The sequence below is a fragment of the Pavona decussata genome, unplaced genomic scaffold (assembly GCF_977016875.1).
Source record: "Pavona decussata unplaced genomic scaffold, jaPavDecu1.1 SCAFFOLD_48, whole genome shotgun sequence".
Lineage (NCBI taxonomy): Eukaryota > Metazoa > Cnidaria > Anthozoa > Scleractinia > Agariciidae > Pavona > Pavona decussata.
In genome coordinates, this window is record NW_028145470.1 from 4,785,001 (window position 1) to 4,811,740 (window position 26,740).

The window sequence follows — 26,740 nt, forward strand, 5'->3', positions numbered from 1 at the left end:
GAACAAATTTACCACATGCGGATCTTTTTGATAACGCGATAATAACAACTGTTTTTTAGTGAATGGAAAACTTATTTTCTCTAGGAAAGAGTTGGATATATTACAGATGGCAAGTCGTTTGGTCAATATGACACGCAGTTGAGACTTCCACAAGAAAATTATCGCTTCAAAAAAGCAAAATATTCCCCCGAATAATCGTGGAAAAATTTATAAATTTCTTGCAAGCAACATTGGTTTCAATGCGTAAAAGCAGCAACCTTGTTTACTTGGTAAAGAAACAAATAAACCGTAGTTCATCAATAAGAGACAAAATCTACAATTTCAATTTCGAAATGTTTGCGACCTGCAAAATCAGAAATACCAAATAAAGGGAAATTGCATTAAAAAAATGTACGTGTTTTATAATCGCTACCCCAGTTTACTAGAATTTCTTTAAAATCGTCGCAAGATTTTACCTAGACAAAATATTTTTGGGAATTATATGTACGAATCATCTTTAACCGGTTTTTATGATGTCTTGGGCAGTGTTTAATGCTGAACTTCGATAAATTAAATATGACAATCTAAGAGAAAATAAAAAAAAATTGTTCCAACAAGAGCCGACATTAAATCTTTTGAACACAATTTAAAATTTAAGTTACCACAGGCAAAATAAGCACTAACCTTGGAATTTGAGAAGTGCTTTGCGCCTTTTCTTCGCGCGGTTTCTTCGAGAAATTGAAGGACAAGCGAAGGAAACGAGGAGAAGCGCCAGGAGTACAAAGTGCAGAGTTAAGTTCATTTGTCGATAAATTGAACCAACGGGGACGAACACCGCAGACTAATTACATTTAAGCTGGCGTATTCCTGTTCTTCAGTTCGGTGGATCCTTAGCACTCTGCGATCTCATTTCCTCTTTCGAGTTGACATCAAACAGTGAACAAGCGCATGACTTGATGTGGAGCGTGAAGAGAGTTAATTTCATACTGAGAAAGAATAATTTGTCCTTCGATCACCTGTGCTCGCCATCTAAATCCAACTTCATAATTTATTCATGTGAGATCAGCAAACGATTGCTGCTCAAAATGCTAATTAACTAACTTCGGAAGCTCAAAAAGCGGTTTTTAATTTGCACCGTCAATCGATCGCAAAGAAAAACACACTCTATCACTCGCTTTCGTTCTTGGGCAATGTTGTGGCTATTGAAACATCGTGGAAAAAAACGTGTTAAGCCTACTTAGCATCGCCTTTGTTTCGATCAGATTGTGAGCTATACTTCTCAGCTACCGGTTTGCGGATAAAGAAAAAGCTCAAAAAGGAAGCAATTTTTCCAAGCTGTTCTTTATTTCGCCAGATGATACCAAACCGAAATTTTTCAAAACAATCGCGAACTGACCAATCAATGGAAATCTCAATGAATGCTTCTTAATTGCTTTTGATTTCAAGGCACTGTCAGAATCTCTCAGAGCTAGCAAATAATATCGTTTAGACGTAAGCTAAAAGCACGGTTTTTATTTCTCTGTCTAAACCTAGGGTTCCTTATTTAAATATTTATTACATTCTGTGCCAGTGGTGAAAGTTTATCGCTGTAATTATCTCGTGGAATAAGTCTTTTAAAAAACTTTCCTCCCTTTCCAATTGAAACCACGTATAAATTTGCAACTCCCCTCTTTTTATCAGTGTAGTTGTGATTAAAAAACACTACTCCTTTAATTTAAACCTTTATTTTATTAACTGGATTACTCTGTTAAAATGTTGACATATCCGAATTGAGTTCTTGTCAGCTCTATAACCATTTTAACTGTATACCAAGACGAAATGGATATGGGTAATCTTCAGCAGTTCCTTAAAGCTCAAGTTAATAGCAAGCTTTAGAACGCGTGGCGAACAGTTAAATGGCTTTAAAGAACCACAGCATTGCAATGGTTTTCAAACCGCAACCAATCATATGCTTAGAAAAGCGCTTGGATCTTGTAGCTTATGTGTTGCAAAGTCAGTCCTTTTTAATAAGATAACTTTTAATAGTCTTGGGCTTTGAGTAAAGTGGCGTTAATTGAATGTAGAGGCAAAACTGGTTTGAAAAGCTTTGGACAATAATGAGTTGTCATCTATCTAGCTCTAAATGAATATGAATATATGAAACATATATTTGAACAACGGGTGAAAGATTACATAGCAGAGAGATTCTCGCAGTTATTTACGCAACAAAAGCAGTTGCGTAAAGAAAGCCTGAAAAAAATTCAGGCTTGAACGGGATTCGAACCCATGACCTCTGCGATGTCGGTGCAATGCTCTACCAACTGAACTATCAAGTCAACTGGGAGCTGGTCATATTTTGAGTTTGTAATATACCCGTGAAGGATGAATAAATGAATGAAAAAATATGAAACTTGCATTTGAACTGCGGGTGAAAGATTACATAGAAGAAAGATCCTCGCAGTTATTTACGCAACTTAAGCAGTTGCGAAAAGAAAGCTGCTTATCTGGCTCTCTTAGCATAATTTTCGCGTTCCCATTAAACTAATAAAACAAAACAAGAGCCCCATTTTAAAAATCTCTGCCACATTATTAATGATCTTTGGAAAAATGACAGTTTTCACATTTTAAAAAGGTATTTGAAATTTCCTTAAATTTAAAAAATTGAGAGTCATCAATTTTATTCCGTGTTTATATCGTATGCTAATGTCCAATTTCACTCACCAATTGTGAAAAACAATTGTACATCTGTACCGAGTTCCTGATACAAAAAATACGCTTTACATAAATACCATTATCATTGCCACGATCAATGAGAACTTCTAGAAACATGAAAAGTGACAAAAAATCTAATTTCTTTCAAGAGACCTGTTTTCATGATTCGACAAAACAAATGTGTTCGAAAATTAGAAAACAAAATCCATTGAAACTGAACGATTTAGATCTATTTCCGTCTGTTTTTGTCCTGCGATTTTCATTTTGGAAAAGAAACAACATTTACTCGGCGTTTGGAATTGCATTCTTTTACTGTTTCTCAAGTTTTAACGGTAAAACAGTACAGAAACGCTACATATTTCGATACTTTCCCTCTGTGTTTAATTATTTAAAGCTACACCTACAACTCGAATAAAGTAATCGGTTGTAGGAAAACATAAAGAATATTGCATGAGTCATAACAGCCTAATTTTGAAAAAAAAAAACCCATGTTCAATAATTATTAAATACTGACAATACTCGAGATTTATTACGATACTTTTAGAAAAGTAATTTGTTTGATAGGAATCTAACGCCCTCTTTTTAAGGTTGAAAACGTTACATACATTAGATATGCTAGTAAAGCAAGCCTATCAGGCTGAATTTCCTAATCAAACAATCAACGAACTTATCTTTTCGGAAACTAATAAAAAATTTAAGACATCTGCAGTTGAGGAGGTCACAAACAAAATATCAATTCAGCCTTCAGCCTTCAGGCTTCAACTACAAAAGAGTAAGACAAAGTTCTTTTTCTTAGAGTTTGTCGCATAAACAATCACTTTGCTTGACTGGAATCTTAAGCCCTTGTTTTGGAGGCTGAAAACGTTACATACACTAGACATGGTAGTAAAGCAAGCCTAGCAGACTGAATTTCCTAATCAAACAATACATGAGTTTAAGGGGTTTAGTTTCTAAAGAAACTGTGGTGCTGTGTCGGTGGGGAGTACAAACAATTGTTTGGTTTATCAACAGAGTTGATAACTAAAGGCAAATTGGCCACTGTAAAGAGATTCGAGTGTCTTCGTTTCGAGCGTTAGCCCTTCGTCAGAGTGAATCCACAATTGAGTTTATCTCTACAGAAAGTAATAAATAATTTAAGACATCTGCAGATGAGGAGGTCACAAACAAAATATCAATTCAGCCTTCAGCCTTCAGGCTTCAACTACAAATAAAAGAGTAAGACAAGGTTCTTTTTCTTTGAGCTTGTGGCATCAAACAATCACTTTGCTTGACTGGAATCTTAGGCCGTCTTTTTTAGGCTGAAAATTGTACAAACGCGAGAAATGGTAGTAAAGCAAGGCTATCGGGCTGAATTTCCTATTGTAATCCCTCAAACAATAAACGAGTTTATCTCTTCGGAAACCGAACTAATAAAAAATTTAAGACATCTGCAAAGGAGGAGGTCACAAACAAATATCAATTCAGCCTTCGGCCTTCAGGCTCCAGCTACAAAAGAGTAAGACAAATTTCTTTTTATTTGAACTTGTTGCACAAACAATCGCTTCGTTTTAGTGGGATGAAAAAAAAAATTGGAAAAGGTTTTATTTGATGAATATTTAGGTGATGTATATCATGCTGTGCAAAGTAATTCTAATTTTTGACTGTACCTGGTGGTTCTGTGGTGATTTTTTCTAACTTTTAAGTCTGTGGATGAAATACCATTTGAATGGCGTGATCATGCCATTCAAATGAAAGCTGTCAAGCATTTTTTTCTATGGGAACGAACGATTACAAGGTTATGTGACCATTCGAATACTGAAAAGCATTTGATTGGGCTAAGCTCTTAACAAACTCTTTGACAAACGAGAAGGATAATTGTCATAAAAAAAAATGTTACAGGAACAATTCGTGACAATTGGTGTTTGCTGTGTCGTCTCATCATCAACAAAATTTGTGTCCAGTATATATTTGTTCAATTTAATAGCGACATGAAAACATAAGATAAACACGCCTGTGAAAACTGTGCGGAAATAAATTATCAGTTGAAGAAGATAGCTGCCTTATTTCCTCCTCATCCATATCAGTGGAGATCAGATGTAGCTTATCGCACGACCAATTAACAATTTGTATTAGTCATTGATGACGATTTCAAAGTAAGAACCTATAGCATAAAAAAGCATAGTCTACTACAAAAAAAAGATAACTCAAAAATTCAGTCGCATATAGTGAATGTTGCAGTATACAAACTTTCCACTCGCATTGGTTTGTACCGATACAAGTTTCAAGGCGCTGGAAACTGGAAGTAGTGTTCTCTTTATGAATTTTATTCCTGTGGATTGAAACTGTATTGATATCTTGCACACGCCAGTCTGCCACCTGTGTTTGTCATTCTCGGGTTCAAAAAAAGTCGTTTTCTGGTGGTATTCTTAGTTGTTTTTGCGTGATTAATAAAGCTCTGAAAAGAAGGTTTCACATTGAGCAAGGATATTTTTATCCGAGGTGACAAACATTATTGTGCTTTGTCTAAAGTGTCTTTTCTCAAGGTTAAGAAAGTACTCTTTTCGCTCTCATTGTACCATTGAGCTTTGCACCTTAAAATTGCGCCTTGGGTACGCCATCCGATTGTCTGCTTTTTTAATTCGCTCTTGCGAGATTCAAGTTGCCCTGTTAAGTTCTTTTTCTGAGTTTAGTTGGCAAAAAAGTCTTCCAATTCTCTATCTCTGTAAGGCGATTCGCTCTTCTAGTTCGAGTTCTTTATGTACAATGTTATGTTTTATGACAACCGCGAAGCTTAGAGGTTTCTCTTGCACTTTAAGCGGTTTAAGCATGTCCCAAAGACCGAGAGCAGGGTTTCTCGATTCATCGTTTCTGTATTCATACTTTGTCTGTTTGATGGTCCGCTTTATCAAGTTGATGTAATCAGTGTCGACTAAGAGCAACGTGTTTTGTTTCCAGAACCCAAGAACCCTAGGGTGTAAGGAGATATTTAATATGATCAATGAATGCTCTCATTTGAAACTCAGAAAGGTGTCCGCTGAGCTGACATTGCCTAAGAGGCTCTGGCTTACTAAGTGGAACTGAAATCCAGTCTGCAGTGATCTCGTGCCGCGATTGACGCCACGTGTACCTCTTGGCTTCTGGATTTAAGATTCTCCAAGTGTCTACTGTAGGGGTCAAGATTTTCGCATATGTCGCAGACATGCTTGGTAACTCACGGTCTGGAAACAAAGCCATTGTTCTAAATGATGACAATGAATCAATGAGCTGCGAGGGGCTATTTACGGAAGAAAAATGTCTTGAGGCGATAAAAACATGGAACCCGACAAAAACCCCCGGAACCGATGGCCTTCTGCTGGTTTTTACAAAACGATTTGGAAAGACTTGTCTCCTCTTTTAATCACTGCATTCATATACGCTCACGATACAGGAACGCTTTCCATTACACAGAGACGAGGAATTATTAAACTCAGTCACACCAAAGAAACATTCAGAATCATACTTTTTTTTTTTTTTTTACAAAAAATGGCGTCCACTAACTCGTCTCAAGTGTGACTACAAAATAGCTGCGAACTGAGCCATCGCAAACTGGATGAAGACTTTTATTCCAAGGCTTATTATATTAATAACAATCAAACTCGCTTCCTTGAAGGAAGGATCGTTGGAGAAAACATACGGTTGAAATACATAGTATTAAGAGGCATGCTTCAGAAAAAAATGTACCAGGTTTACTACTTTTTATAGATTTCGAAAAGGTCTTCGACTCGCTGGAGTAACCTTTGATCGAGCGCATGCACGCTCCAATACTTTGGTTTTCGACCCTCGTCAATTCATTGGATCCAAACATTTTACAAAAACATTGAAAGCTGTGTTCTGAATAATGGGTGGTCAAGCATTTCCTTTGAATTACAAAGAGGTGTTAAGCAAGGATGCCCTGTCTCTCCATATCTCTTCATACTATCGGCGAAGATCTTAGCCGAAAAAAATAGATCCGATGAAAATATTAAAGAAATAAATCTCTGTTAAGAATAACAAATACGCCGACGACACGACCTTATTCTCATGGTTTTAGAGATTCTTTATCTACCACTCTTGGTACACTTAAAAAGTGTGCCAGTGTGTCGGCTCAACAACGCCAAGATCGAAGCATTATTAATTAATAGTGATATCCCAAGCCATATTTATTTTGAAATCGCTGCAGCAGCCGAAAACGAAACAATTCCCAAATTTCCGCCATGTTTCTGGCTACTCTAAATACCCCAGAAATCTTTGCTAGCGTTCAGACTCCCCTGGTTTTCGGACTGGGTAATAAGCCTTACTGTAACCTGAGTATCAGGCCTTCCTAAGGGGAGGAAGGAGTGGAGAGGGAGGGGAGGAGGAGGAGGAGGAGAAGAGGAGGTACCTTTTCCACTTCCTCTCTTCCCCCTCCCTCCCGAAAAGCCTGATACTCAGCCTACCTTTACTCTCGCAATAGGGACTTCATCTGGCAGCAAGCGAAAACTCGTTCCTCGAGTCTTCTTCTCTCTGATCTCAGCAACGCTAAAAACCGAATAGTTCTTTAGCAAGGCGCGCCGCCAAGGGTGTTTATACCTTTGATCAGGGCGCAGAATGAATCTTTGGTGCTCATCAAAGATACCTTTGCGAAAGTCAAAGCAATATTCGACAACACCTTTCCCGATGCATTACCTTTGATTAAAATTAGAAACGGTATCTAACTACCTTGACGCTAAGTCAAAGGCTTGGCAAAGAAGGCCATTACCACCTTGGACATATTAGTGGTAAAGGCGATTTTTCGTGCAGGGAGGGTCCTGACTGAAAAACTAAACCCGCGGATATATACAAGAGTAGTTTAAGGGAGCTTTCCATTTGTCAGAACTGGTTGGCCAGACCAGACGTTCGCAAAAGGGAATGCTCAAAGTTGTAGGCCTGGTTATATCATACTAGTCCTTCGAATTTCTTCAGAATAGCTGGTACCATTTTCGGAATGCTCAAGTTTGAAAATTTTGCAGAATAATGCCATCAAAATAACTCATTCCATTAACCAGCAAGACAGGTCTGGCCGACAAGTTTGATAGATGGAAAGTGCCCTAACATGAAGTGATCTAACAGCTACTTACTACAAAAGTCGTGGTCTTTCCTGTTGATCTCTTTACCCAACTTGCAGGCCTCCAGTTTCAGTACACACATGTTAAGGTACGTTCTACCATTTGTCCCGCACACAGGGTGCCTTTCTGAGTGACATCCGTGATAACATCGACATTCAGCGTCACCGCTTTCAGTTTGAACGCACTGTGCGTGATACTGGCACTGGAGCACCTCACAAGACGGTCCTGTCGGGAGAAGAGAGAAATGATTTTCACACCTTGAAAGGGGGTGTCTGTGTTAAGAGTAGGCCAACATCGATATCACATTATACGATACTGAAGTATTAATGCGATACTGCAGTATCGTATCAATCGATACCGCAGTATCGTATCAATACTACAGTATCAATGCGATACTGGGGTTATCAATCACATGAATGAAAAATTTTATATCGATTAGTTGCCAGATAATCAGTGTATTTGTGAAATGTGAATCGGTTTCATTTTTTAGTCTATATTTCTTTGATAAGCTAATTGTATGCTAACTCTTCATGAAAATCAAAAGCTTTCTCTCTGTGAGGTTGTTATCATTCATTTGTCATTTTTATTTTAAACAATTATTTATTTATTTATTTTAATTTCTATTTTTTAATTGTGAGTTTCTTGTTTATTTACTTTATTCATTACTTAATTTATTTATTTTTTACGCTGTTATTTGTTAATATTTATTGATTATTTTTCTTATTTTTATTTTTTTAGTGCAAGTCGAACATTGCGGATGTAAGTCAATGTGTTGAAAGGGAATACTGAAGTGTTTCCTGCTCTAGATGCTGATAAGCTTTCTATATTTCCCTAAAATTTTAGACAAACTTCTAGTAAACACATTCACGCTTTGGATACGATAGTACGATATTCAATCCGTCACCCAAAGGCACATTAATGTTCGCCTACCGCTCGGCATTCTCCGGTGAGTTGTTCGGTAAGTTGTCGGCGTGGGGGACGTGGTGACAGGGTCTTTAGATTGCCTAACAAGCCGAGACATGGATGTGGACCCAGTACTCAACGTCGGCTGCACGGTTGTAGAAGGACTTTCAGGGGCTGGATACAAAAACACAAGACAACAAAAAAAGGAGCTCATTCAAATGAACAACTAAAGAATCACTTATGTCAGAAGAGACAATCTCCTACCTGGAGTCCTCAGGCTCTTTGGTCAGCGGTTATGGTTACGAGAATGGTAGGTACTTCATATATGGTAATTATTATGTCCCCGAGGTTGCAGAAGAGATCAAATGACTGCTGATGATCTTGGATGGCGGTTATAGGGTAAAAGGTAAAGTCGAGGCACAAAAACTGACGATGTTACCAAGGGCAGTAAAAAAAATAGTTCAAAAAGCCTGGTTGGTGTGAGTTTAACCAGTACTTTAACCGTGGTCAAACTTAAAAATTAAAAAAAGTTGTTAAAGATAAACCGATTTTTTTTAGTTTGAGAGCTCAAAACTGATAGGTTTTTTTATGAGTCTGTAAGTTTACTAAATCATTTCATGATTTAGTCAACAATTTTCAAGTTTTTTTTTCTAAAAAGTGAAGAATGTCGCCCATTCAAATAGTAAACACAGACACAGTGCCGATCAGTTTCCACATAATTCACTTTAAAAAAAATTGAAACGTTTTTAGTAAATCATAAAATGATTTACTAAACTCATAAATTTACAAAAAAAAAACTTATTATCTTTGAGCTCTTAAAGTAAAACCTTATCTTCAACGGTCATTTCCTAGTTTTCTACGTTTGATCGCGGTCAACGTTACTACTAGGTTGATTTTATGTTCAGCGCATGCGAGTATCTATCCAAATGGTTCGAGTTGCCCTGTACATGCAGGTTTCATGAAGGGGACTATATCACCCCAGGCGCATGCGCGTGTTGATAAGAAGCACTTTGAAATCGCTGGTCTACTTGTCAAATACAGCCGGAGAGTTCAGGAAACTACTTTCATTTGTTTGAATCGCATTCATCTTCAGAAAGTTACCTGAATTTTTTATTTACAAACGTTCTTTGGTAATTACAGAAGCTGTTTGTTGCGATATTTTCCAAGCTTTTGCAATGGCGGAAAAGCAAACATCCCGCGACGACTTGCATGCAAGTTAGTCTCTACTGCGCATGTGCAACAGCTGACATAGTTCCTTTGATAATGCAAGCCAATACTTACCACAGTAAGAGCACGACCTTGGGCAAATGGCTCGCATCTTTCTGTGTTTACAGTAGTGGGACTGCGCAGCAAAATCACGGCAACCGGTACTCTTGTCCTCGCATTCCCCGGTAATTTTTTCTGAGATAAAATCAAGACCAATATCGTACCTATTTTAGTCTTCATCTTAACCACTTCAAGTTTTGTAAGATAAAAAGAGTAACTTGGTAAATCAAGAAGGAGGCTGACTGGAAAATGCTATCCCAGAAATAATCTCTTTTGCTGAAATTTTCTGGAAAAGAGGTTACCTCTTGAAAAAGTGCTCAATTTTGGGGTACTATGTTTCCTTGGAACATTTTTCGTAATACAGAGAAATTGTGGAGAGTATCCTGGATACTCGATTAATGCTGTTTAATTAATTTCGTTGAAGATTGTTACAAGAGCTAACGATCGGCACAAAAGATAAATTTCCGCTTGTTGACTTTCTTCTTTATTTTAATTTTTTTTTTTAAGAAACGGAACTAACTCAAGCGAAGCGTTCAACGTTGGATACGAAAAATTCATCGATACGTCGGTTCCTCTTTTGGGGGCCTTTGCTCAAAATTAAATACAGAACTAAGTTTCAGTCTTACTTGATAACTAGTCTCCGGGACAAAATACAGCTAATCTGGAGCAAACTTCAAAAACTACACCTACGATGGTCTTACATACTAAAACCCTTCACATGTACTATGTATGTGAATTTTGGTATGTTAAATTATCAGTACTTACGGTTTTCAATCGAGTGTCGAAAACTCAGAGTGAAAGTAATAGACCATTTCCGAGTTGTTGTGAACCTCACTTTGAAAGAAAGGCTAAGTGCAGAGTTTTTATTATGAAAATAAGTTTTCATTTATATGCAAACAAAACTAATTTTCATATGAAAAGCTTTTGCACTTAACCTCGCTTTCATAATGAGGTTCACAGCAACTCGGAAATGGCCTATTACTCTGACCAATCACAACAGACGCAAACAAAACAATGCGCCAATCAGAATTCGAAGCGTATACACATCACCGGAGCCAAGCGTAGGACAGCGCATGCGCGTGAGGAAAGTGGCGCAAGTTTTGTTAACCAATCACAGAGCGTGGTAAGGCAAAACCAAAGCGAGCGCAAATTACCTTCGACATTCAACTGAAAATTGTTGTAAAGTCTGTAAAATATGATTGTTTACCTTTGCATGTCTTCATTTGCTGGCTGACTCTTGGGCAGATGCACTTGTATGAGTCGGACTCTCTTGATTTTAAGCATTTTTCAGCATCCCGGCACGGGTTTTTAAAACAAGGACTCACTGAAAAGACATGCTAATGTTGTTAATTGTATTCTTCATCGCGGCTTCGTGTTGACAAAAGCATGAAATATTTGCGCTAAACCACGCACGAGAACGCACAATTTCTAACTCAAGTCCTGCCAAAACTAAGTAGCAGGTGGACGCAAATTGTTTCTTCTTGTGACTGACGCCAATTGCGTTTATTTGCGACGAACACAAATTATGTTTACTTGCGACTTCCGCAAATTGCGTCCACTTGAGACTTTCTTTAGCCAGAGCTTTCAAGCTGACTAACTAGGCTTTTAAACTACGGATTATTGTTTACTTAAGGGAGATATAACGTTTACGATGAACATTAACTACATTGTTCGCTTACTGGAAATGATCACAAAGGAGATATTCTACACACACCGTTTGAAACTGGATTTCACGAAGGTATGGTCGCTTACAGTAGATGGTCACTTACAAGAGATTGTAAAGAGAGCGTTTGACTGAACACTGACTCAAACTGGAATTCATGAGGGTGGTCGCTTAAATAGATCATTATGAATACAGGGGTTTTTTTCCCGTTTGTCGAGTAATTGGTGACAGGACTTCGTGTCGTCCAATTCAATTTGTAATCATACCCGAGATTAAACAAATCGGACTCCTGCTACGCTGTCGTTCGATTTTTTTAATCACTTGTGTGATTGCACACGAAACTAAATTCCACTTAGTCCCATTTTCATTGTTAACATAAACATGCATTTTCTCCTCTCTGTTCTGCATATATTCCTTAAGATACTAGTTGAGAGAATTTCCTTTCATATCAAGCATTTACAAGTCTCTATCAATCATTTTCTTGATTCTCGTGATCTGCTTGTTTGATCAAGTAATGAAGTTGTAAGTCGAAATTAGTGATGATTAGTACTGGGATTCGAGAGATTAATACAACCAACTCTTTGCTGCGAGTATCTTTTTGGCAAGAATAAAACCTCAACTCGCGCAGTCGTTTTCTTAACCTGTTGTTTCTACCCCTTAATAACATTACCTGATTTACGGTAACAACAGAAAACCTCTCCTGCATCAAAAACCACGCCTTCTTTGTACACTCCAGCAATATCTTCAGCGGACAGCTCTTTCAGCCAAATAGCAAACTGAGAGATCTCGAACTTTCCGAACTCCTTGTACTTCAGTAATCTGTTAGGCCTCGCAAGGGTGATTACTGGTGTATAATTCTGTTGACGCAGCGGAGACACAAACTCCGGTTTGTTTGTAAACGTACTCAGATTCCCATCCTCGTAGTATTTGAGTCCGTTTTTATTGTGCCACGTGAACGCCATGTGCGTCCAAAGTCCAATTTCCTCGTGTATTAGCAACGTCCATCTTTTGTCTCGAGTCTCGAGTAGGAATTTAAAGCGTTTAAGGCTTTGGTGGTAATAGAGCTGATATCCAGGTCCATTCCTGTGGTTTGTGAATGAGCCCGAGGACATAACGTACCCCGTGCTATACACCTTGAGCCAGAAGGTCAAAGTAAAGCCCTGTTTGCAAGTTGATGGTTCCGTCACGCAATCCGCATTAAAACCACCTTGAAACGCAACAAAACGCTATTAAGTAAGTTAAAAGGGGGGAATACCCTTTAAAGGAACTGTGTCGAGTACTGACAGAGATAATGGGCCTTTTGCAGCTAACGGTCACGTGGTACAAAATCCACCTTGCTGGAGAGCAAGGTGCGCGCTGGGAGAACCAAAACAAAACGACTTCATTCATTGAGTCACACTTGAATTTTCTTTGTTTTGGATGTCCCAGCGCGTAGCTTACTCTCTAGAATGGTGGATTTTGTACCATGTGACCGTTAGATGCAAATGGCAGATTAAACACCATACCCTAAAGACTTAATAAGATCATGATTGTTGTGACAGACACCGTGAGTAAAAAGAGTGATTTTTATAGTAATTTGCATGGAACTAGTAACTAAGTTAAAATGTATCCTAAGTATTGTTAGTCTGACAATAGGCTATTGTTAGTTAGGCTGACAATAGACTATTGTTAGACTGACAATAGGCCATTGTTAGACTGACAATAGGCTATTATTAGACTGACAATAGGCTATTTTTAGACTGACGATAGTCTATTGTTAGACCGACAATAGGCTCTTGTTAGACTGACAATAGTCTATTGTTAGGCTGACAATATACCATTGTTAGACTGACAATAGTCTATTGTTAGACTTAAAATAAGTTATTGTCAAGAGACAATACTTCTTCTTCACTTAGGAGGGCTTTGTATAGTTTCAGAGTGTAATTCTCCCTTATCACGGAAATTTAAATTTTTTATGTAGGAATGATAACGCAAAACAATTGATACGGCTGGAAAGAGCACCTTAAAATTAGTAAAAAGGCTACGTTTGAGAGTCTGGTCTTTCAAAGAAGCGAAGATATAGCTCCGTTAACTCTGGAAATTTTATAGACGTTTGTATGGAAACAGGCAAAGTTTGCCCGTCGACACACAAACGTTTGGCAAAGTTCCTGAATTCACGGAGCTATATCTTCGCTACTTTAAAAGACCAGACTCTCAAACTTTGCCTTTTTACTAATTTTAAGGTGCTCTTTCCAGCCGTATCAATTGTTTTGCGTTATCAGGCTTACATAAAAAATTCAAATTTCCGGAAAGGTCTATTGACTGCAAATCGCTGTGAACAGTATCTTGGTGTGACTATAGATGTAAAGCAGTAAGAGATGACATTTAACATTGCAAATACAGTGCCAATAAGATGTGCATGCTGGTGATAGAGTCACGTTAGAAGTCAAAGAAAATACAAGAGTTTTAAGCTGTGTAGAAAGATAAATGGTCGAGGATAAAGTGCTGGTGAAATGAAAGGAACGCTGTCATCCGCGGTTTGTTGTTGTTATGGAAACAGTTTGTGTCTCTTTAATTCATTCATTTCATTCTTAAATGCACGGCGGCCAAACTCGAAACTGAAAAAAATGGTTACCAACTTTTGCTCTGCGAAATGCTGTAAAACATTTTTTTTTTCTAGTTACATTATGCGCCGTTTCATAGCTTTCTTTTGAATGTACAGAACCACCTTGTACAGCATAATAATCAGTACCACAGGAAAGTACTGCTCAGTTGCTTTCACTGAATTATCGCACTTTTGGATTTCATCCACAGACTCAAAAGTTAAAACCAACTTGTACGCGTAATAAACAGCACCACATGAAAGTATTGCTCAGTAGCTTTCATTTGAATGATCCGAAATTAATGGATTTCATTGGAGGCTTAAAAGTTAGAGCAACCTCACATGAAATGAGATTTTACTCGAGAGAGTTTGTAGAGAGAAAACTCATCTTGAAATATAATATTGCAAAACTTCAAATGCTAAAAACGTGAGCCTCGTGTTTTCAATTTACACCATGACGTAATTAATTTTCGTCCAAACTAATAACACATTATAAACTAGATCATTGTATGATGCAATTCCATTAATCTGATTGAATGTTGATTGGCTTAGCGACCGTGGTACATGAGCCAATACACCATGCTCGAAAAATAGAGACCATTAAATTGTCTTCCGGTTGTTCTTGCAAAGCGAAATCAGCAAGATCTAGCGATATTTCTAGGTTGTTTTTTATAAAACAATTATTCCACTCACGTTGGGTATGAGATGGTTTAAGCCAACGCGGCGCTACGTGTCTCGTGGGTTATTTTTAATCTCATATCCAACGCGCGCTCGTGGAATAATTGTTAATTTTACCTTTGCACTACAAAACAAACCATGGTGTTGGGGTATGTTGTTGGGGCCGTGTCGGACTGATCGAAAAATCAGATGAAAGTGTCCCTTTCAATTAGCGTGTGGGGTGGTGCGCGGCGTACTTACAACCAAACTTGGACCGGGGGATCGAACTGCATTCCCGACTCCTCCCTAGTGGAGAGTTGTCAATTGTCAACAGAATAAAAACATAAACAAGAACATAAAAGTAAAGTCAAAGAAATGTAAGAGAATTTTTGACAGTTGCAGACGTTTGCTAACATTGTTCAAATCCAGTCTAGTCCCTAGAGGTTCTAGTATGATCTTGTTCACCGGCCGCAAAAATCTTGGTTTTACTAAGTAAGTAAACGTGTAAAAGCAAGATATACAGAGGATGTTACACGGCGGCGCAAAGATATGAATTTTGTTTTGGAGTGGTAAAATATTGTTTTACCACTCGAAAATAAAATTTATATCTTTAAGCCATCGTGTAATTTTCTTTTTATTATATAGACAAATCTATCGCTCGTCATTTTTCACCGACTGTTTACACAAACAAGCGTGAAATAGCGGGAAATGACGTCATCAATATCCTCACTGGTGACGATATGGAAAATACGCCACTCGAGTCCGGGATGTAGTTTCGTATGAATTTGACGAGTGGTGTATTTTCCAGTAAAACACTCCTGTTTATATAATAAAACGTACTGTGTGCAATCTGAATATTCGAATTGAACCATATTTTCACAAGGTACGTTATATCTCGCTTTTACGCGTTTACCTAATTTGTTCCTTTCATATAGTGGATCATTGCAGTGATCCTTTTTGAAAATATGATTGATTCATTTAGTGTGAATATTCCTTGCTGTCTGTTTGTTGGTGCTACTAGCTTGGTGACTTCGGTCGAGGGAGAATCTTAGCCAAAATGAGCTGGAAATGAATAGGGACTAGGCTGATTCGGAATCCTTTTAAGGATTTTAGCCATAGCTGTATTTATTGTGGAGAATTACTGTGAAATACACTTTGCCAACAGTTTGGAGCTCTTCGGAAACTTAACATTGCCGCTTGAAGGCATCTTGATAGGTAAGGCAGTTTCGAGCCGTAGGTTGCTATACTTTAGACCTCACTTCGCAAAGTAGACTTAACGTCGTCGCAAAGCACTGTCTGGTATCTTAAAAATGCTTAGCTACGGTCTTGAAGGTGGATTGTACGAAAGTGGGGGATGGGCGGGACGGAGGTGGGAGGGGGCATAAGTTAGAAGAAACATATTGCACTTACCAGTATCCACCCAGTCGTCTTTTCCATCCAAAGACAGTGCATGCCCAAGCTGGGGCACCTGGATAATTTTCGCGCCATTGTGGACTATAGTGTGCGCGGCACCTTCTACATCTTCCACAGAGCCATTGGTGATGTTATACATGGGCCAGTGATGATCGGCACTCTGATAAGGGGACCCCCATACGGGGTAAGGATAAAGAGAGCCTGAAGGGCAGAAGATACATAGGTATAAGAAAAGGTAGTCTTCAGGGTGTACTCCAGGGGGGATGGACAAAAGGTTTGTAAGGAACCAATCAAAGGTACCAAAATCTAGGTTTTATGGGCGTGGTTCAATTACATACCGGAATGGTTTGTAAGAGAGGGACCAGAGGAAACAGCACTCAAGGTTGGGAGTTGTGTGAAGGGTCAGCATGTTCTTCTCTGAATTTTAGAAGGTAAAGAAACCTGACCAACACGTTAACATCGCCTTAGTCATGCGTTGGGGATCTGTTGTCCGGGCCTCATAATATAATAGAGACCTTACGTAACTACGACGGCAACAGCAATGGCAACGTAAAAAAAGGTTTAAGGAATAAAATAATGGCTTTACACTTTGGTACATTTCTTTTGCGTCCTCTGCAAAACAACAACGGGAAATGGCCAAATTCGGCAGGGTTTCTCAAAACGGAATGAGGGCACACGACGATGAATCTTTCTTACACTTTCCGAACGAGAACATCCTTGCTACGACTTCCGTTCTTAGATAACACACCATTGTATAAGTTGAATGGGTTGGAATAATTACAAGCGGATCAGATAAAATGAGTATGTATTTCTTAGTTCTTAGCAACGTTTTCGTTAGCATTACCGTCGTGGTCGCGTATGGTCCTTAATAACTACCTTAGAAGGCACTGGGATAACGCTAACGGTGGTCATTCTAGTCAAACACTATTCTAGTCAAATAGGGGTCAATAGGCCATTTTTGAGTTGTTGTGAACCTCATTATAGAAGCGAGGCTAAGTGCAAAGCTTTTCATATGAAAATTAGTTTTGTTTGCATATGAATGAAAACTCATTTTCATAATAAAAGCTCTGCACTTAGCCTTGCTTTCATAATGAGGTTCAAAGTAACTCAGAAATGGCCTATCCTAGTCAAACACCTCTCCGTGAATTCTAACTCTTAAAGGTATTTGTATCACAAATGTGACTTGTACATGAAAATTTCTTCAGATGCACGTGTTCTTCTTCGTAGCCTTTATTTGAGCCGTCACGTGACGGTCTTCTCATTGTAATGGTTAGTGAAGAAAAGTTTCGCTAAAAATTGTTTTTTCTAATTAAGTTTGATTGTATAATCAAAGCTGAGTTAAAATGATACTCGAAACCTTTGGCAGGTGAAAGAAATTTTGGGAAGGTAAAAGGGCAGTGAATTGAAACGATAGAGAAAAAGTGGGGAATCGTTTAAATCTAACTTCTCTACACTAAGAGAAGAAGGAAAAGAACATCGAGACACGGGACAGTTTGTACTAAAACGTCCGTTGCAAGTTATTGTAGAAGCAACGTACAAAAGAACAAAGTTTGTAGCACTAAGACGTAGACGTGAATGAAGTGCTTTTGTAGTACAAGTAAAGTTTCTTCATTGTCATCTTTTCAGCTGAATCAGGTGCGTACAGCATGCGTCCTTAAAAAAGAGTAAGTGCAATATCGTGCTTGTAGCGAAATGAGACCACTTACAGGTAACACGCGTCAAAACTAAAACAGAATCCAGATGTGAGTCATTTGCAGCGGAATCCAGCGCCATAAAAAAGAAAAAAGCAACAAAACGTCCGGTCAAATGAAGCAACTAGCAAGCGAGCAAGCTGTCAGTATTACATTATGATGTCAGTTATGAGCAGTATTTGTTTAATCATGCCGTTAGGATGTCAAGCCACAAATGTAACATAAACGCAAGTTGTACGATACTGATCGAGTTAACTGGTACAGTTTGCAACTTCTCATGTATTTTGATCTCTTTAGGACCAAGTGAACTGTCTGTATAGTAACAATGAGCTTTCTGTAATGGTGTCATGTCATGAACAGTATTGGTTTATTCATGCTTTTTGGATGGCAGATCTCGAATGGAACATAAACGCAAGTTGTACAATGATGATCAAGTGAACTAGTACAGTTTGCAACTTCTCATGTATTTTGATCTCTTTAGGACCAAGTGAATTGTCTGTATGGTAACAATGGGCTTTCTGTAATGGTGTCTTGTCATGAACAGTATTGGTTTAATCAAGCTGTTAAGATGTCAAATCAAGTGAACTGGTACAGTTTGCAACTTCTCATGTATTTTGATTTCTGTAGGACCAAGTAAACTGTTTATATGGTAACAAGTAGCTTTCTGTAATGGTGTCATGAACGGTATTAGTTTGATAATGCATGCGGTTAGGATGTCAAATCACGGGTGAAACATAAACGCAAGTCAAGTGAACTGGACAGTTTGCAACTTCTCGTGTATTTTGATCTCTTTAGGACCAACTGAACTGTCTATATGGTAACAATGAGCTTTCTGTAATGGTGACTTGTCATGAACAGTATTAGTTTAATCAAGCTGTTAGAATGTCCTATCACGAATGGAACATAAACGCAAGTTGTACGATACTGATCAAGTTAACTGGTACAGTTTGCAACCTCTCATGTATTTTGATCTCTTTTGGACCAAGTCTGAATTGGGCAAAAAAAAAAAAATCCTCAATAAGAACCTGTTTGTCTGTAATACACTAGGAAAAGAGTTCAGACAGACTAAACTGTCTGTCATGTAAGAAGGAGCCTTCTGTAATTAAATGTACATGTCAAGTTTATTTGAATTTTGTTTATTCCAAGACCAAGTGAACTGTAGACGTTATTTGAATTTTGGTCTCTCCAAGACCAGCTGATCTGTCTGTAATAACAAAGTGTCTGCATTATAGAGATGAAGTTTGAGTGAATTTGGGTCTCTCCAGGGCCAAGTCAACTGTCAGTATCGAAAGTCAGTGTCAGCATGAGAATAAAGAACAAAATAAATAATAAATCAATAATATTTAAAATAATTAATGGGATATACAATGGCATATCCACGAGGTGGCTCCTCGTCCACTGTGTTTTTGGTCGAACTGGAATTGAGAAGTGTTGGTTTTGTGGACGGTGTAAAACCAGAGTGCCTGGAGAAAACCCGTCGGAGCAGGGACGAGAACCAACAACAAACTCAACCGACATATGGCGTTAAGTCTGGGAATCATGATCAAACGCGGTCCTCATTGATGGGAGGCGAGTGCTCTCACCACCACGCCACCCCTACTTAGATGAAACTGTCCGTGTACGAGTTACAGATGTACGTGTGAGGGAGGTTGCAAAGAACAAATAGGTTTGTGAGTGTACTGAAAGCGATGTAAATGTATATAGAATCTATGAGCGACAAGAAAAAACACCACGGCTTACTTTCCAGCGCTCAGAAACTCAGCCTGGGTACTTTGTGACCCTTACCATGAGAGAGGCGTTTCGACTTGATTTCGCCAAAATATACACTAGATTGCAAAAACGTTGACACCTAAAAGCATAAACCATGAACGATGAGACCCTACGGATTTGTGGGTAGTGTTTAAAAGTTGGCCCTTGTTGGCCAACTTGACACTTTAAGGAAAGTTTGGACAGTTTCCATCATTGACCCTGCAACTAATTTTGGTTATCAACCGTCGCACGAGAATAGAATATTATGCAAATAAATTTAGTACACTTATACCCATAAAGCCATTGGGTCTCATCGTTCACGGTTTATGCTTTTAGGTGTCAACGTTTTTGCAATCGGGTGTATATTCAAACTAATGCTTACGACGTTTCGATAATACTACTTAAGGCAAAAGAAACAAAATGTCTATGATATTGTTTTTGCTCATTTGTATTCAAACCACGAATAAACAGTCACTTTGCCTTGATAATAATGGCAGTATCATCGAAACGTAGGACAGCAATAGTTTTAATTTTTCTACTGACGTTTTTCAGTAAACCTCTAGGCATACGATATATATTCAAGATATTTCAGTTACTTGCCACAATCACCATAAATGAAATAAATTATAAATGTCCACTTACGCAAAACGCATAAACCGATAGATCTCCGTCAGTTTAGGATTAACAAGGATTCAAAAAAACCTACGCCACTTCCATTTGAATCAGTTGATCAGATCTTAAAGTTGAAACGGCTTATCAAATCGATCATCAACATTTATAATACAAATAAATAAATGGAGAATTTCAATGAAAATCCGCAGAGTAGCTGTTCCAGCCACAATTTCAGTAATCAGCGAAAAGGAATTTGGAAACGTTGCTTTTTATTAATTACGAGAATGTTTCTGAGTAGCATGTCAGTCTTTTCAAACATCTTTAAAAATAGTTTGACATGCCAATCCGTTATAACGAGGAAGTTTTGTCTGCTACTCTGACCACACAAAACTTTAGTAAGATAGTAAATGTAATCATCGTAGATTTAATATTCTACGCCATTTTATTTGTTTCATTTGTGGTCAAATATGCCGTCAACAACGACCAAATATTTCAATTACTACACAGAACATTTTGAAAGACTGAAATGAGTATATATCTTTTTGTTTCGAGAGACTACGCAATTCATTCAAGGAAAATACCGGAAAGTAAAAAGTAAATTCCTCAAAACACTAGCAATTCAATTATCAACGTAGTCATTTTCAAAAAGAATATACATTGCTTTATACCACCATCGAAGACGCAATTGTCAATTGCATTGCAGTACTTGATTTGTTGGTTATACGGATTATTTTGGAGCATCACAATGAGAACATGGTATATTACTGGTTCACTTTCTTTTCATCTCTATCAAATAAGAAGACAAATTAGACGTCTACTTCGCAAATTTTGTTTTACGTCAATGGTGTATCAGTTTGTGAAACGTACTGAAACCTAGTACTAAAAGAGAGTTTTCGTACTAAAACGTTTTGCGTCGAAATTCTTACTTTGTTTGCGTTTCTTTCTGGGGCAAACGTGATTAGATGTACATTGAGCTTATCAAAGGGAATAAATTATTGATCATCTTAAGATATTCACTAGAAAATACGAGTAAGGAGTCGATAATTAAGTATATTTATACGTGAATTGAAAAAAATGACTGATACGTGTGAAAAAAAATATCGGGTATATTCTGCTAGGTACAAAATCCCATATTAAAACAAAAAATTTATGTTGTTCGATAACAGGAAAACGTAATTTTGTTTATGAAGAACAAAGCATTTGAATGATAAACGAAAGCGGAATTTATCGAAACTATCTTTTGTGAACCGCCCTCCAAGTACGTCATTGAATTGAAATTGATGATATGACAATCAAATGTTATTAATGAAAAATAAAAAAGATCACGACGAGCTGCTTACCGAGAGTGACGAACCAAAATAAAATCCTGTTGAAGATTGAGGGATTTCCAATATTCTCAACCATGTTCATACATTGCCAGTAATCCATCTCATCTTCAAAATGTTAGCTGAGGTCTTCGCACGACATAGCAGTCCTTGAACTCACGCCACGAGCCAAAATGTTGCACTTTCACTCCCAATCACTTCTTATTGAAAAAGATCTGCAAGATGACAAAAGACAGACAATTTTAATGTAAATACGACCTTTTATACACTGTAAAACCCTATGAGAATTCCCCCGACTCAAAGCACTGTTGTTTTAAGCTTCTGGCTTACCCAATTAAAGTTTATTTATCCTAGGAAGAAACTTGACCTAAAATACACAATTTTGTTTACGTCACTGGTCTAAATCAGCGTGGGGCCACTAGTTATATTCTTTCCTCGCTGCTCCAGAGATCCATGTTGTATCCATCATTGCTATCACCGAGTAAGCTGCTTGTTTCTTTGAGCCAATTTACACGGTCACACATTTTACTATACCCTTAGCGAATTTGCAAAAGGGAACAAAGCTTAGCTTATAAATAATGCACAGTAAAGAAGCGTAACAATGTTTTCCACTCCTCCAATAAAAAGACACAATTTCTTCTTTATTATTTCCTGACATGATAGTTTGTCACAACATTAAAATGTCTGTCATTATCGAGGAGCGAATCTGATTTGGAAAATTAAGCCAATTGATAGCAGAACCGAGGTGTCTGAAATATTAAACAGTTCTCGTCTTTAAAACAAACTCACAATTTCGAATTTCTATCGAATTAAACTTTGTTGTAAACAAACGAATTTTCAAGAAACGAAGTTATATAGCTCTCATATAGAACATACCTACAAATATACAAACAATAGTGTACATCTAAATTGAGATTTTGAAGTCTGCTTGTGTGTCACGTGATCAAAAAGGCGCGAAACAACCCATGCTAGCCTGTGATTTCTCGCCAGCAGTGGAGGGTTCCGATTAAATCGTTGAACTCACCCAAATTTTAATTAAATACGCTGAAACCCAGGTGGAATTACCTTGACACGAGAGCTTAGTGAATTTGCAAAGCGATCAAACTGATCGAGTCTCGTTAGATAAGGTGGTACTTAAAATGCCTCAACTTCTGTGGCGTGTTTAGATAATTATGTACTAAGTGGTATGTTCTTTGTGAAAACTTCAATGGACAGTCCACAAAGCTGTCAAACTGTTTGTTTCATTACAAAAAAGAATAACAGATATAATGGCAGATAATATTAAGAATAATACCCTGTTTACATTGAAAAGCAGCCTTTACAACCCAGTTGGTTCTAAATTGAAAGTATATGAATTTATATTTCTATCTTTACAAGCAGTGAACAATGGGATCAATTTTTTGAACAGAAGAGTCAGGAATAAAATCCGAAAAATATAAAATATATATATATATAGAAACAGACTGTAAAAAAGGCCATTTATTCTAGTCTGTTCCCGAATAAGAAATAACACAGTATTCAACGGTAAAATAACCAATTTTAAAACCCTAATAAATTATAAAACACAACAGAAACTTATATTCTGATCGGGAACTATCCTACCTCGAAAATTGAGATGAGTTTAGATTAAATCGTCGCGATGTTTTAATAGAGTCCGAGATGTTTTCATTGAAGCTTTCTTCCTTTCGTTGTATGCGGTTAGCTGCACGTAACAGATGTAGCAGGGAATTTTTGTTAGAAATTTTGGATTATCACACACAGAGATTTCAATAAAGCTGTCTTATTTAAATAACGCTTTATTGTTTTGCACTGATAAATCTAATATAATTGTTCGATAACGTTTTGTCGTTAAACCTTGCTCGACTCTTCCGTTAACTATAGCACAATAGTACATCGATTTTTATCGTTGTTTTACGATTATGAAGATATGGCGCCTTTGGTATCTTTTGTCTAAGGCCAAGGCAAACATGCCACATCTAAATGAACCAGCTCCATTCTTCACGTAAACAAAGATCAATTATTGATAATTGGAAGAGAGCGCTACATGACACGCTGGTGGTCTCCATAACTCAGGTTTATATTCCATCCATAACCCGAACAAATTTCGAAAGCATCCTTTTTGACCGATTAGTATCTTCGGGGCCAAATCCACTATGAAGAGCATTTTAATAAAGATCCGTTACACGGTGGATGAAAAAGCCTGTTTCAGTGTGGATTGAAGACCAAATCGTAAAAAAAAAGATGCGTTTTCAAATTCAACTTGATTAGTGTGGACAGGGGCCTCTAAATAGGAATTTGGAAATATCGGGTTTTTTGGAAGGGAAGAAAACGGGACAACCTGTTCTGGAGATTATTTAAGTAATTTTCGGAACAAGAACAAATAGTGAAGAAATTAACAGCAAACTCAACAGGCAAATCATCCTGAACCTGGGATTCGAAGCTTGGAGCTTTAGTGTAAAGCCAGTGATTTCACTGAGTTAGATTGTGTAGATCCTGGTCCCCTTAGAAAAGAATGCACGATCTATATTGCTTATTACACAGCTGGTTTTTTCATTATCGTTACAGACGGGCGAGAAGTTGCACTTCGAGGGGAAGCTAAACTTGGTCTCTGTAGCATTAACCAACCGGGAGTGTTACTATCCTCTCTAGATATGATGCTTGTCCATAACAGGATACAGAGCATGAAGGAACCAGGAGGATTATTTCTCCTCTCTGGATGGAATTCTAGTCCATCACAGGATACCCAGCATAAAGTGACTAGAAGTATTACTACTCCTCCCTGGATGGGATGCTAGTCCATCACAGGATACCCAGCATGAAGTGGGATGCTGGTCAACAACAGGATATCCAGCATGAAGTGACTAGGAGTATTATTACTTCTCCCTGGATGGGATGCTAGTCCATCACAGGATACCCAGCATGAAGTGACTTGGAGTATTATTACTCCCCCTGGATGAGACGCTAGTCCATCACAGGATACCCAGCATGAAGTGACTTTGAGTACTACTACTCCTAGAAATCCTTTAGTGTGACCATTCCAATGAAAGCGAAGCAGTACTTTCCTGTGGTGCTGTTGATTATTCTGTACAAGGTTGTTCTAACTTTTGAGTCTGTTGATGAAATCCTTAAATGAAAGCTATTACTTTACAACGTGCCTCTAACTCATTATTCTTTAGATGAAATTTTAATGCGTGGCCATTTAAACCAAAGCTACGAAAAGTTGATTCTAGCTTCAGTGCCTGCGAATCGAAAGGGTAGATGTGCTGTTGCTTGCGTTTTGGTATTTCAAGATATCAAACTTGAGATTTCTGTTCAAGTTTTGACTAAAACTACCTTTGCGTGAACGGAAATAACGAGCTTAATTAATTAGCAAGGCCTTTTAAGGGCATCAATGACACTGTAGATCAGACTTGGAATCAGACGCCGTCTGCTAAAACATACAGATGTAAACATAGCGAATGCTAGCGGCAATAAAAAACAATTCGGCTTTTTAATTTTGAAGCTTAAAATACAGGCATTGAACGTAAATTGTCTTAAATAATAGTCAGTTACTGTTTATACAAGAATAAAATAACCTGTGAACGTCTTACCGTGATCAGGGTATACTGTTAAGTCGGGATTCAACAGCATGGAACTGAATACAAAATGTATTAGCGACGCAGTTGATAAAATCTGCCGAAAAAAAAAAAGATCACAAATTTTATACTGCAATTTTTAGTTTATAAATCTCTTAAACAAGAGGAAACTGACCTACTGCTCACAGGCTTCCACTTGGATGGTTAAACGTTCGAATTTAACCCACAAACTGATCATGAACAGCTACAACAACGTTATATGACTTTTCATACGTCTAGTCAAAATGGTATTTATCTTGAGTCGAGATATTTTACTGACGTTAATAGAAAGGTTATCAGACTATCATTCAGTAAAGTGCCAGAATACTTAATTCAAATTCAGATCCAAATCTTTTTCATTATCTTTCCATTAGTAAGCTTATTCTAGTAACCATTTAGCACTCAAGAAGAAATACCAGATAAGCTTTTGTCATTGGAGTGGAGAAGATTCGATAACAGTAATTGTAACATTAAACTTTTATTCTAAACGCGTCAACGACTGGGTTAAAAATATTTCCATAAAGCTTACTTCTTGGAGTTTCTTCCCTTCCAAAGAAATGTACCCCTTTAAGCTGGAAGTGCCAACTTCATCATTTGAAAATAAATCCCACGTTTGCGTAACTTTGTAGAACGCAAAAACACCGAGGAAACGTTCACTTCAATAGTGCGGTTTCTACTTGCGTGGTAAGCCGTGAATTATTCACACAATCAAAAATTACAACCACACTGTACAGTGTCTTGCAGAAACTGGAGAGTTTTATAGCGATTTCCACCACTGAGAAAAATCGTCATTAACGTATGTAAAACGACGATAATTTTACGATAACTGTAAATTCCTCGCCGCCCATTGGTTTATTTTTTATCCTCAATGAGACTACGTCGAGTCTTACGTAAGACTACGTGGAGCTGTCGCAATCGGTGAATATTTTACCAACCTCGTTCCCACAACGAGGTTGAAGTTTTGTTAGGCTATTACCACTGCTTTCTAGATGTGGCGAGAATTCAATCTCAACTTGAGTTCTTGAATGAAAAAAGTAATCGAAAATACTTCGTATAAAGCAAAAGAAGCTAAAATGAGAAAAAGGCGAGGATGTTTGTGTGGTTTGACGTGGAAGTCGGGGGTGAACGGGAATTAGCGTCGAGACCGAAATGACCAGAGCTGAACTGAACCGTGTTGTGCGGATTACTTTGAGAAAATTGTCAACTGAAATAAAGCTTAGTTTTGAAATGGCAATTCGTCAATATACTACTGAGTTATTCCACTTAGGTTCCGTCCACACGCCGTTTGCTTTTTCAATAGTTTTACTCTGCGAAAACGGATTTTCTTAAAAAACGCAAATATTTCGTCCACACGAATTCGTCTTCATTCGTTCTGCTCACAAATATGGGAAACAATAGACTGTAACATTAAGCAATCAAACTCCGCTTCTTCGTTTAAAACCAAATACAGAAAAAATTTGCTTGTAAACCAAAAGTAATGTAGAGTTCTTCACCGTCATCCGTTCGCTAAACACG

The 26,740-nt window shown here is 37.7% G+C and overlaps 1 protein-coding gene across 6 annotated transcripts in view; it reads right to left on the reverse strand.

Moving 5' to 3' along the window:
* Positions 1-26,740, reverse strand: part of LOC146481912 (uncharacterized) — a 57,413-nt gene that overhangs the window by 26,351 nt on the left and 4,322 nt on the right. For 3 of the 6 annotated variants that reach the window (XM_085107985.1, XM_085107983.1, XM_085107980.1), the window contains exons 3-11: positions 25,202-25,283; positions 21,627-21,826; positions 16,232-16,435; positions 15,083-15,127; positions 12,254-12,790; positions 11,128-11,244; positions 9,936-10,055; positions 8,682-8,828; positions 7,764-7,976 (exon numbers count right to left, since the gene is read on the reverse strand). In XM_085107985.1, the coding sequence (XP_084964111.1) occupies positions 7,764-7,976; positions 8,682-8,828; positions 9,936-10,055; positions 11,128-11,244; positions 12,254-12,790; positions 15,083-15,127; positions 16,232-16,435; positions 21,627-21,714 (1,471 nt within the window). In that variant the 5' untranslated portion in view covers positions 21,715-21,826; positions 25,202-25,283. Of the gene's footprint in view, positions 1-7,763; positions 7,977-8,681; positions 8,829-9,935; positions 10,056-11,127; positions 11,245-12,253; positions 12,791-15,082; positions 15,128-16,231; positions 16,436-17,940; positions 18,046-21,626; positions 21,827-21,941; positions 22,151-25,201; positions 25,284-26,740 lie in introns of those variants that run through there. The other 3 variants (XM_085107981.1, XM_085107984.1, XM_085107982.1) reach the window with 3 other exon arrangements.